Source organism: Chlamydotis macqueenii, chromosome 1, assembly GCF_036417535.1.
Source record: "Chlamydotis macqueenii isolate bChlMac1 chromosome 1, bChlMac1.mat, whole genome shotgun sequence".
Taxonomy (NCBI): Eukaryota; Metazoa; Chordata; class Aves; order Otidiformes; family Otididae; genus Chlamydotis; species Chlamydotis macqueenii.
In genome coordinates this window covers 103,406,969-103,419,714 of record NC_141556.1, presented here as the reverse complement: position 1 = coordinate 103,419,714, position 12,746 = coordinate 103,406,969, and the positions used below count along the sequence as shown (strand labels likewise).

The following is a 12,746-nucleotide window of genomic DNA, read 5'->3' as shown; positions in this document are numbered from 1 at the left end:
TACTTCGAGTGTGACAGGTTAAAGCTCACAGTATTGATAGAGTACATTTATACTTGTCAAATTCTTCTAAAATGAACAATCCTAGCAGGAGATAGTATTTTGTAACTGCATTTTGTGTTCTGGAAAAATATCAGTCAGCCAGCTTTTATTATCTTTGCTAAAATAACATATTTAGATTAGTTTTGATGCAATTATTCGAAAAGTTTCTTCTCATTTTAAATATCTATGTGAATGTGAAAGATTGTCTTAAAAGTTTTCCCCTTATCAATGTACACTTTAATTCTGGAGAGAAATCAAGCACAGCATGAAAATAAAGTGGAAACAATAAGACTGAGAATTAAGCACTCAAAATAGAATATCAACTAGTTTTTGAAAAAAGACTATTAATAAAATACAAAAATTGTCATTTGTGAGCTTCCCTAAAAACTAATTATTGAATTAATTCCTGTGTTTCCTGTTTTAAAGAAACAAGTAGTTACTGTACAAGTCAATTAGCAGGGAAAACCACAAGGGAATATATTTCCTACACTACTTGATTGTGCATTAGAAAGTGAAACATAAATATAAGACCTTTCTTGTTCTGTGTTAGTAAGCTCTGTTTAGAAGTGCATGGGGAACAGAGAGCTGTCTGGGGAATTAAATAAAATAGGAGTGGGAACTTCAAGTTGAGGCAAACAGCGCTGCATTGATCCATGAAAATGAAAGCTTAATTGTCTGAAGTCCCCTCTTCTATTTTATGTGGGTCATTTACAGTAATGCGTAAAATGCTGATCATTTCTTAAATATTTAAGCCTGTAATGCTAGCTAGATGAGCCTTTAATTTCTTTCTTCACCTGTGGCTATCATGATTATTTCAATCAAAGTTTAGCTCTTTTTTCATATTTCTCTGGAAGCCTCTTGATCTCACTGCATTAGTTGTCTCCCTCCCTTGGTGAAATTCTTCATGTGTTCATTCTTCAATTTGTTCCTCTGGTTCAATGTATAGTCAAGAGAGTAATCTATTCATCTTCAGTAGCACCACTGAAATCGCATAAGTACTTGATGCCCTGATTTATTAAGGGACTTTAGGTCAGTGCCTTAAGCATGTGCTAAAAATGAAGCAAATGCCAGCACGACCTCCAAAGGATTAGTCACCTGCATAATGGTTTGCAGGGTCCTTAAAAACATGAACTTGTGGAACAGATTTGCTACTGGTGTAAGGTTAGTGCGGCTGTACTGAAAGCTAAATGATGCTGACAATGCTTTCAGTGGAATTATGACAACTCTGTACTAAGCCTTCCTCTTTTCTTGTCTTGTGCCATGCTGATACATCATGATATGCTAAAAATAAAGACAAAAATTAGAAAAATGCTTCTGACATTTTTAGTTGTTCATATGCCATTCAGTGTTCAATAGGACAATTAGCATCTCAATAAGAAATTATATAATTAGAGCATATCAGTTTTTTCCATTTGATTTTGTAGGGTCATACTGTCATGCTCTTTCATGTTTGCTTGATAATAGGATATCTGTGGTGTCACTGCTACCTCACTGCTAATGAAAATAGGAATTGCAAATTGGATGAGACAAAACTTAGATACCCTAGATTTGTAGGTTAAAGTATTTCTTGTGCCATAGATGAAGACGTGTGTTTTGTATTAGGAAACTGTGGAGGAAATGATAATTTAAATTTTCTTATTGAGTCTGAAAATTTTCCTCACTATGACTATGAACTCTTTTTTTTCTTTTCTTGAAGAAAAAAACTGTTTTGTATGGAGATGTTTTATGTTCTTTTTTTTTTTCCTGATAAGAGGTGTTCCTCTCACTCATGTAAAATGTTTTGATTATGAGAATATATCCTTGCAAGTCAGCTGCCAAATTTTTTGAAAGTTAAAGGTCTGCTGCAAATGTTTTATTCTACATGAATTCACAGTAGCTATATTGTGTACCTTTTAGCAATTAAAACTATAAAGTTAATTCCAATGTATAGGGATAATATTTTTACATTTTTAGTACAGACTACAGACTTTTATACAGTGCTTTTTGCAGGTATTTAAAACATTCTCTTTGTAAATTTTGTTGTTAAAAAAAAAGAATGTTCTGTTTTAGGGCAGCATTATTTCAGAAATAATGTCCTGTAAAATCTCTCTAACAAGGTATTTTATCTGCAAGCCTATTGTAGCTTTCTTATTATGAGTTTCAAGCTTCTGCAACAACAAGACTGTTCTTATTCAGATTTATATTATTGCATTCATTCCTCGAATAGCAGCATTTCATCATATCAACCTATAAATAGACAAAAAAACAATTGCACATAGTACTTGTTATTCATCCTCAATATTTTTTATTTGGTTGTTAGATACCAGACTTTGGAATAGTTGTATGGAGTATTTGCATTGAATACAGAAAGAAAAAAGTTATTTCCTCTGAGTATACACGTGCTTTCTATCTGTGTTTCCTTGCGATATAAAAAGTTACTGGTTTAGTTCCATTGGTCATTTTTATTGCCTTCCTGAAGACAATGAAAATTGCACAAGGCTCCATATAAAAACGTCTCCAAGTGTAAATTAAATCTATGGCATAGTCTTTTGTAAATAGAGAAGAATGTACTCTTAGATAATAAATCTTTTTTGTGTATATCAACAAGATGTCTATTTTTTTTTCTTCCTAGATACGCCTTTAGTTAAAATCATTTCTTCCAATTCATGGCCTGAAGAAGGACAATCTATAATTTTGACTTGTGAATCCAAAGGAAAACCAGTGTAAGTGATTTAATAAGTAATATGTTTTTGTTATTTTTCTTATTCTGCTGTGATTGCAATCTTCAGCTGCAGAAATCTGCTAGTGTTGTCTCGTCCTGGTGTGTAAAGTAATCACTGGTATGGAAAACCCCTTGAAGCCGGTCTTCATTAAGTGTCTATAGAGGACTGGTCTTTTACTTTGTCATCTATTTTAGTTTTCAGAAAGAATTCCAGCTGTGAGATTTTTTTTTTTTTCTCTCAGGTATATCAACCTGAAGGGAGTTCAGGCTTAGTCAGTCACTGTTTACATCACTGAACCAATCACAGAAGACAAAATGTCTCATGAAAATCTTCCTACATCAACTAGCCTCAGAGAAAATATATTGAACTTTCTGGATGCTTTGGCTGTCATGTACAGGGGGGGATTTGAAATTTAATGATACATGCACGTTGGCTGTCCATTTCTACCAGAATTTGAAAAGATGTAGCCCACTTTAAGAATATAAATTGTCTTACTTGGAAATTAACATCTACTGTCAATATTTTTTAAAGATGGATCTGCAGAGATTAACTCTTGCACAGAATCTACTATTTAAATAAACACAGCTCTTTAAAACAGTAGCTTCTGAGATGAGCTGTTATATATTTACACATATAGATACATAAATAATCCAATTGCTTAATGTTAAGTTAATATGAATCAAGTTTCTTAAATATGGACTTTCTACTCAAAGATTAATATGTGGTGTTATATTGAGTGGTGATACACAGCTTTAGAATGGTCTTGAAAATGATAGAGCAATAATATTTTTGTTCTAGAAAAGGTGCAAATTACATGCCAAAAATCATGTCACTTAGGGTTGAATTTCTCCCTGGTGTGACTTTAGTGACTTTATGGAATTGCTTAATATAGGAACCTAAAGACAGATTTAGGTCAAGTCAGGCATTTAAGTCCAAAATTTCTATTTGAAAAGCTCTTCTGAGTTTAGTCTGGCATCATTTAAACTCCATAAGTACTTTTCATTTTTATATTATATGCTTGTATTATTTTAAGGCAACCTCTCCGTCCAAATCTTGACAGAGCTGAGCAACTTGGCATCTAGATTATGCTTCTACTCTGCTTAACAGCAGAACACTGGGGGGTCTGTCCAATTACTCTTATGTGGTGCTCAATGCAACTGATCTTCCATATACCTATGTACTTTTGAAGTACTATGTGTTTCTGAGATAGATAGGTGTCCTGGTTCCTGAGGGTAACTCACAAAAATCAGTTGCAAGCTATCTCTTTCTCTTGTAATATACTTGAAGGAGAAGGAATTAGCCATTTACCTAATAGCCTTTGACCATTCCCCTAGATATCTGGAGGTACAGGGTCTGTTTCCCTGTTAGTTACAAATTCAGCAGAAGATGTGCAAGTGCTTAATTTTAGGAAAGAGGTCAGCCCTGATTGCCCCGAGCGTGCTGTTGGCTAGGTGGTATTTAGGATTTTCCCTGTCTCAGGTGACAGCTACATGCCAAGTGCTCTGTTTGGCATATGAACTTAAGGTATCCTAGCCCCTGGTGCTTGATTTTCACTGTTCATCTAACATCCACTGTAGGGATAAAGACTAAAAGTAAGGTGGTCATTATGTATTTTTAATTACCTGTTGTGTGTTGGGAGGGGCAGTTTGACCCTTCACATTTTGAGTCTTTAAATAGTGAGAAAGTTTGGACTTTATGGGCTGATTTCTTCTTTTTGCTCTTTTTAGTTTTGTGAGACAGACAGCTGAATGATTTGACAGATTAATGTAATTGGTATGTGGGGAGGAAGGAGGAAAAGATGTATAATACCCACCGGGGCTTCTAGTCCTCCAATGATTTTACTTGCCTCTGAGTATTAGAAGCAGGCATGACGCTTCTCATTTTCTGAGTATAAGGGAATCATTTCAACTGTCTTTAAATTTCTGCACAGTAGATGCTTACATCTGAGCTGCTTGCTTGGGCTTCCCTTTGCATTCAGTGGAGAGGTTTAGGCACTATTATGACCTGACTGGTCTGCTCTACATGAGACAGACACAGAAGAAAGAGCCAGGCTAGATCATACCTCTCCTACTTTCTCTCCACTAACTACATGGAGTTTAGACCATTAATTCAGTCAGATATCTACCTCTATATTTTTGGATACCAAATAGAGATGTCTAAATGTAGACATTTATATCAAATGTTATATTTATGTTTAATTTTGGTGAGATGCATCTCATTCTTTGTCTACAGCTTTTAACCACATTTTCATAATCTTAATTGAAAATGGGCTAACATTTTTTTTTCACATGCCAAAGATGCTAGACTCTATTTTAAAAAGAGGCAATTAATCCTCTCAGATATTACGTTTTCCTCTAAACTCCTGTGTTTATTAGTCACTTCTGAAGGCAGTAAAAAACTATAAAAGTGGCATGTTTTAGCTTGACATACTCAATATTTTTTATTTGGTACATGTAATACTGAATATATACTTTATATGTTACCATTAGGAGACACTAGTTAAAACATAATAATTAAAATGGAGCTTCAATTGATGTGCTTACTGATTTTTTTTTTAATTTTTTTTGAAATAAAACTCAGTTCCATCCTTAATGGATTCAAATGCAAATCTTACAAGTGGTTTTGAAAGGGCAGCCAAATAAAAACTCCACACCACAGAATTATCAAGGCAAGGCACCTGTATGTGGTAGCCTTTGGGGCACAAATATTTTGCCAATAAATGCACCTCTAATTGTCCATGCCACAAGAACTGCCAACATCAGCTGCTCTGTGTTGCTTCATTAGGTCAGTCTTTCACAGCGCAGAGCCAGTAATAAATAGGCATCCTCCTGGGAGCAGTTTGCAGTTGCTTAGCATGAGAAACAGTAATGTCATGCTCTCAATCTACGTTATGATTACCTTCTGGCTTGTAGAGAGAGAGAAATTGGAGAGGTCCATAGAGCCCAGAGATGTCAGTGTCACAAGGTAAGTGATGAACTGTGGGGTTCATGGAGTGCTCGGAGGCAACCATGGTCCTTCATAGCCATTTACACACCATGGGTTAATATCTATCCACTGTCAACTTTATGTCACGTTACAATAGTCTCTGCTGTTTCCTATAGACAGCAGTGAATCATACCAGTAAATGAACACTTACTTATAGGTACACTTCGCTTGAATCCCAGAGCAATTTTTGCAAGCTTCAAAATGATATTTGAGAAGAAAATGGAGAAAGAACGAACTCAGGTTGTGGCTGTGGTGGCATTCATGATACTGACAGCTGCTGTGGAATAATTCTTTCCTGACAGGGAAAAGCAGAATAAGGCTAAAGCTAGAACGTGCTTACACCATGTCATCACCAAGCCTCTCCTTGCAGGGATTCTCTCCCTCAAACCATGTGCATCATGGGTACCCAGGTATTGTGTTTCAAATCTACAACACAGTCCTAAGGAAAAGCCCTCCCTCACCTACTATCTTGTAGTAGGGAATGGGAGGGAAGCTCTGCTTAGACCAACATCTCTGGCAAATCAACTGCCCTCTACATCTCCTGCTGAAATAGCATCCTCTAGAAATATATCAGAGAGATGAGGAACAACAGTTTACTAGATGTGAGAACTGGAGAAGTGAGGCCCTGCTAAGGTTTCATAGCTTAGTGTACAGGATTTGGCTTGATCCATTGATGGCCATGATTTGGACAAGAGTAAAAATGGCCTCAGTCACTTAGATGCGTGCAGCATTGTCGTAATGTGTCAGATGTGCTGGAATTATCCCAGACTGTGAGGTTGCTAGTGGCTCTGAATGGGTCTGTGTCACCTCATGTTTGTGGTCTTGGTGCAGAGACAGCAATGTAGGAGTAGTATTCTTAAGCGGCAGTACTCCTGTGAGGGGGAGAAGAGAATTTGGGGGGGGGGGTGGGTGGGAGAGTGGATGGAGAGGAAGATAGAAATGTGGGTGAGCCATTTTGAGTGATCCAGTGAGGCAACATGAGAGGGTAGAAGATGGAATGCATAAATTCTGTCACTGCATTGTTTTATCTCTCTACTCATCACCATGAGGATGAGGATAGCTGTGACTCCGGTCATGACCCTGTGCTTATTACTATTAGGGGAATTAGTTTGGAGGCAGGAACTGTTCTGAGTAAGCACTGTATTGCTGCTATAGAAGTGTGATGACACCAATAAAAAGAGCAGGCCAGGTTTCCTGCCTGTTCTGCAATGGTTTTTCTGAGGCAAGCCATATGGGGCATTAATAAATTGTCACAGATCATTGTACGCTCTGCCACAGTTCCCTCTAAAGTATGTGTTGTGGCTGGTTCAGCTTCAGGCAGAGGCAGGCTACCTGAGAGATGCTGGGGAGGCAAGAGCCATCAGTTCTTGGGTTTGCCTCTAGGGGCTCTGACATGTATGACACCAGTCCCACATGGTGGGATGACATACTGGACACAGTGTTGAGTCAGAATGGGAGTGGTAAGATGGTGAAGGGAGGAGGCTTTCTCATGAGTTGCCTTTCAAAAGACCTGCCTCTTGCTTCCATATACAACTCTGGCTAATTTTATTACCTCTAGGATCTAACATCAAAGCTTGAATATTCTCTAAAAAAAAATCAAGTTACACTTATGGATATAGACCTCTGGATTTGATGATGTTCTGGTCCAGTTTGTGTAGCACTTGGGCCACCAGCTATAAACAGTGAAAGGCTGGTGTTCAGAATATTGTATGCATGAAGACAGGACATTTTTCAATTAAAGTTTTCTGTTGGTAGAAAGGAAAAGAGGAAATATATTCATCAGTTGACCACAGAGATTGGTTTTAAACAGATCTTATAAACATGACTCACTATAGAAACATATTCTATTATCTGTACTATTTTAAGGGAACTTCAGATAGTATTTGTGAGGATTGTTGTCCAATTGATCAATGCCCACTTGGTAGACCAGATTTGAGAGTTTTCTTTTGGAAAAATTCTAGTAGGTGTATCTGTGTCAGCTTAGTCTTTTCTTACACAAGACTTAGTTGCTGCTTTGTTCACTCTGTTGACAAATTTAATGATAATGATGTTCAGGGTTTTTTTTTTTTTAAATTGTAGGCAAAAAAGTATTTAGTCATTTCTCTGCATGACGTAGGTCAAGACACCATCACTATTCAATAGCATTCCTCTTTTGGAGGTACTATTGTATAATTTCAAACCAAATTGAAGCTAATCTGTTGTCTTTTCAATCCCTAGAGCTATTTAGACTTTTCCAATATTTTTTGCTAGATCCCCGGACAGTTGTCAGGCTATAACATTTTAGTAAATGATCTTGCCTAGTATGTCTGTAAGGTGTCAGTAGCTCTTTTTAATTTATTTCTTTTTTAGCATAATATAATTTTACCTAGGCTTTGTTTATTTTCCAAAGAAGGAAATGAAATTAAGCTTCAGAAATCATAGACATCCTTTTTATGAACTCGCATACAATGTCTAGACTTTTCTGAAATCATATTGCCTGACAATATTTTGAATATTTTAAAATAAACAAAAGGTCGCTGTAAAAGCAAAAACCAAAGAACAAAATGATCATTTGCAGTTGCCTGTGCTTACAAAAGATTTTAAAAGCTTATGTTTTCTTATTGCAAGTTGCAACTTCTACACACTGTTGGGTCTTAACAATATAATCTAATGACTCAAAACTGACCCAAAAGTGAACTCAAAGACTGCTCCGTAATGAAAGAAAGGTTCGACATTCAATATTCTTAGTCAGTGCTCTCACCAAAGCATGCATGGAATGTGTTGGGGTTTTTGTTAAGTCAGTGTCATTCCAGCAGAAAGGACATAAAAATATAATGGAATAATTAGGGCATAGGAAATAAAGAGAGTTTGTTGTCTCCTGTGTGCTTTAGAGAAATGTATTTCCATTCCATGCAACTCAGGGGAATCATAGTACAGTTGATTGACTAATGTAAACTGAGTATTTGGCCTTGTTTGAAATAAATAGGAAAGATTTTTATTTCAGGAGAACACTCATATATGTATCCTTCATTAGAGTAAATTATTTGTAAGGTCATGAAAAAGTTACAGAGAAAAGCACAATGAGTAATAAACACTAATATTATGTGTACCAAGTAATATGAAGTATAGTCAAATAAACATTTTAATATGAGAAAAATTGATCACTTGTAATAATGAGGGCACACCAAGTAATCAAGCTTGCACTATAAAGCTATTTTAAACTATGTGTATGGTATCACCACAGAAAGTTCTGTCATTTCTGGTATCTATTTAAAGACTTCCTTAAGTGAGACAAACATTTTGCAAAGCCTGATGGAATCAAGTACTAATAATAACAGAGAAATAGACAACACCATTTTGTCAGTGAGCCCAGCAAGTGGCTGTTTCATTGGAGAGGGGCCTGAGAGGGCTCTAGGTGAAAAGAGAAAACTTAGTGAAGAGAGTTAACTAGGATTCAGTCACCTGAAAGCAGCGGAGCCTGGATTCGTGCTGCCTCGTGTTTAGCCTACTGTCAGCCAGGACCCTCAGGTCCTTCTCAGCTTAGGTGTGAGATTTTGCGTCTGTCTTGCTGAATTTCCCTGCCTCCCATGAAGAACATGTTGGCCCTTTCCTTCAGCCTGTGAAAGCCCCCCTAAATAGTGGCCCTCACCTCAATTATACTCAATACAGCCAAAGTCTGTTGTAAACAACCAACTCAAATGAGAGCACATTCCACTGCCTCAGCCAGGTCTTTGGTATTAAACACTTAAACAGGCCAGGACTCAGATAGACTCCTGAAGAAGTCTACTTGTAAGCAACCTCCAGGAAGAGTGTCCCTTCAGTTGAGTCAATGGTCCAGTCAGTTTTTCACCTGAGTAGTACACACATGCAGGACAACGGTAACATCTCAGCCTAGACACAAAGAACACCACCGGAGATAATGACCGAACACTTGCTGAAGTCAAGGTAAACAACATACGTTGTCTTCTTCATCTACAGATCCTATAATTTCTTCAGTGTTTTCACATAATAGAAACATTTATTTCATTAATCATTTTGTCACAGGCTCAACGATAAAACGTATTATAAAGAAAATAGCAGAAAATCTTTTTCTTCCTCTGAATAGTTACCATACTTCAAACTAATTCAAAGTGGAAAGACCTCTGAACCTATGGAAGCTATTTTGAGAAATGCTGGAAGGGAAGGTATTTTGAGGAATGCTGGAAGGGACACATTTGGATTTCCTGACTTTCATTATACTATTAATAACATCATAATACTTTGCTTCCTAAAAACTGTGGCATTATGGGCAGGATATAGCGTTTGAAGAGGATTCCTGACTCCTTCAGTGGAATATTAATTGTGAGTGGTAGCTATGAATGATCTGTATGACTCAGGTCTTATTTGATGCATGCCCTCAGAACACAGAATTAAAGTATTTTCTGCATAGGTATTCATAAGCTTCTTCCCCATAGTATCTGAGAAGTCAGCAAATATTTAAATGTTTATTTTTATCACACCTGTGGACAATTAGGGTATTCAATTACCTCAAATTTACTGCTGGGAACTAAAGCAGAAAAAAAATCCTAAGAACAAAATTGACAAATAGATCATGTATATATTGAACACAATCCCCATTTTCCCAAGAGTATTTGGTGTAACATAGCATCACGCTCAGAAAGTAGTTCATCATTGGTTTGAATTGTAAAACTGAATTCTTAGCACATCTACAAATCTATCCTCAAGAGTCTGAAATCAGCAACTAGTGGAGAAAATAACAGAAACCCACTTGACATTCAGCTGTTAACATTTTGGTGTAAGCTGTTTGCCAATATTACTTTGAAACTAGATCATAATGGCAGGATTAGATCCTCAGTCATGAGTCTAATGGCCAGCTTTTTGTTCATGTACAATTCTTTCTTTCCTACTTTGACATGATATACTTCCCAACTTCTCTAGCAGGTGAGATGGAGGTTCTGTAAGAAATTATCTCATTTTCTGCATAAATTTTATTCACTGCATAATACAATCTGGGTTGTGCCATGAATACCTAGCAGCCTAGAAAGGAATGCAATGCTAATATCAGCTCCGCCTGTATGAATTGTTGTGATGGAGCTGGAAAAGCATGCATGTTTCTGTTTTTATAAATCCCCTCCAGAATGAATCCACAGCCCAGACTGGATGCTCAGGCAGTATCAATAAATATTAATCATTTGGAAAATTGGATTAATTTGTCCATATCCAGGATGAAATATTACTCTAGCAAAATGTGAATGTGGTATCAAGGAATTTCTCCCTTAAGCTTTATACATATTTGTTCATAAGAAATCCTGAATTTTAAGTCTATTTCCAGGTTTCTCTGGAAAGGACCACCTAGAACTGAAGTCAAGTAGGTGAAATGAAAGAAGGAAAGTTAAGATACCAGAGTTCTGCTGTTTTATGTTTAGATCTGGACAATCTTTGTCTTAAGCAGGAAGGTGGGTGGTTTTGAATTTATAATTTTGTTGTAACTGCATTTGACAAACGAGGACTCCCTGGCCTTCTTCACCTTGATTCCAGAACTAGCATTGACTCCTAATATTCCTCAGCAACTGAAGTATCTCTTTGTCTCACATTTAGGCCTTCTGAGCACTCTGAGTTTACAGTTAAGTGTCCAGGGACACATGTAACACACAGCTTTGGCAAGATTCTGTAAATACATTCTTGAATAAATGCTTATGTATATAGGACAAAGTATTGTGTCTGTGGGTGAGGACTTGGATAAAGGTGAGAGGCCCTCCTCACAGTTCTCAGCCCTGTGTTCTTCACCACTGGGGAACAGCTCTCAGACTCTCCTGTTCCTGCCTTTTGCCTTGCTCTCTGCCCTTCCAAGGTATCTTTCTTTGGGCTTCGTTTGTTCAGCCATTAGATAAAGCCTGTGTCCTACAAATACAGTAGATATCTCTGTCTTGTCTGTCTCTTCTGTCTTGTTCTAGTTTCTTGAAAAATTTCTTCTTTGTCTTTTTTAAAAAGTGCTTTTTCATCTTTGTATCTTTATCCTATTTAGGCTCTCTCCATATTCTTTCCTGTTTTGAAGTCTGAACTTCAATTTCTCCAAGAGGAACTGATTATATTTAAGTAGGTGATTATTCACTCAAAAACAACATACTGTTAACTTGATCTGATGGGATATAACCCATATCAGCTAATGTTAATAACTCTGTATCCCATGGTTATTGTCAACAACATAGCAATTTCTTATCATGAGCCAGACTTGTAAGTTAAGCATCTAGTTTCTCCACCCCACACAGGTAGCAGTGTATATATAAAGTAAGCTTTACCAGTATTAAAAACTACATTTCAAGATCTTTCAATCAGGAAGGTAAAGAGAAAATATATCACGTGCAGCATAGACTGATCACATAGCATGTAACAAAAGCTTTGGAGATTGGAATAGACATAACTGTTAATAATGGTGAACTTTTTCAGCATTCAAATTCTATGCCCAGTTTATTTTTAAAACAATTCTAGTTAATAGTCACTGATGCCAGCCCAAATCTCTGTTGAAGCCAAACTTGGCAACACTTGCCAGTACTTTGCCTCATTGCTGTAATTACTTTCTTTGGATAGTTGACCAATTTTTAAATTATTGTCATTTTGGAAGAGTTCGTCCTAATGATATCTCCTGCCTTGATTTTGTAGGCATCTGTTATATGCTGTGTTGAATAAGTGCTCATTTTCAGTAAAATGTTCTAAAATTTTATGAAGAATATCATACAAATTGTAGAAAAAATTTGCCTACTGAAACTTTCCAGCTAGGTCATTTGTCTTTGCAAGAAAAAGCCAATTATTTTAAAGCATTATGTAAATATTCAGCTTGTAACCTTCTGCACCAATATTTCATTGACATTACACCTCTGCTGTGGAATTATGCTGTGATAAAGTAGATAACATATTAAGAAGCAGGTAACATTTTTGCTGAGATCCAGCGTGTATATTTAATAGATTAAATTTCAGTTTGTGTTAAACATCCTGGCCGTCTGGGAGGTTGTATCTGCACAGCCGGGACCTTCTGTGCTTCTC

General features: G+C 36.6%; 1 protein-coding gene across 4 annotated transcripts in view; it reads left to right on the top strand.

Annotated features, from left to right (window-relative positions):
* Positions 1 to 12,746, top strand: part of CADM2 (cell adhesion molecule 2) — a 685,724-nt gene that overhangs the window by 577,666 nt on the left and 95,312 nt on the right. For all 4 annotated transcript variants that reach the window (XM_086763694.1, XM_086763712.1, XM_086763689.1 and 1 more), the window contains one exon: positions 2,651 to 2,741. In XM_086763694.1, coding sequence (XP_086619820.1) covers positions 2,651 to 2,741 — 91 coding nt within the window. The remainder of the gene's footprint in view (positions 1 to 2,650; positions 2,742 to 12,746) is intronic.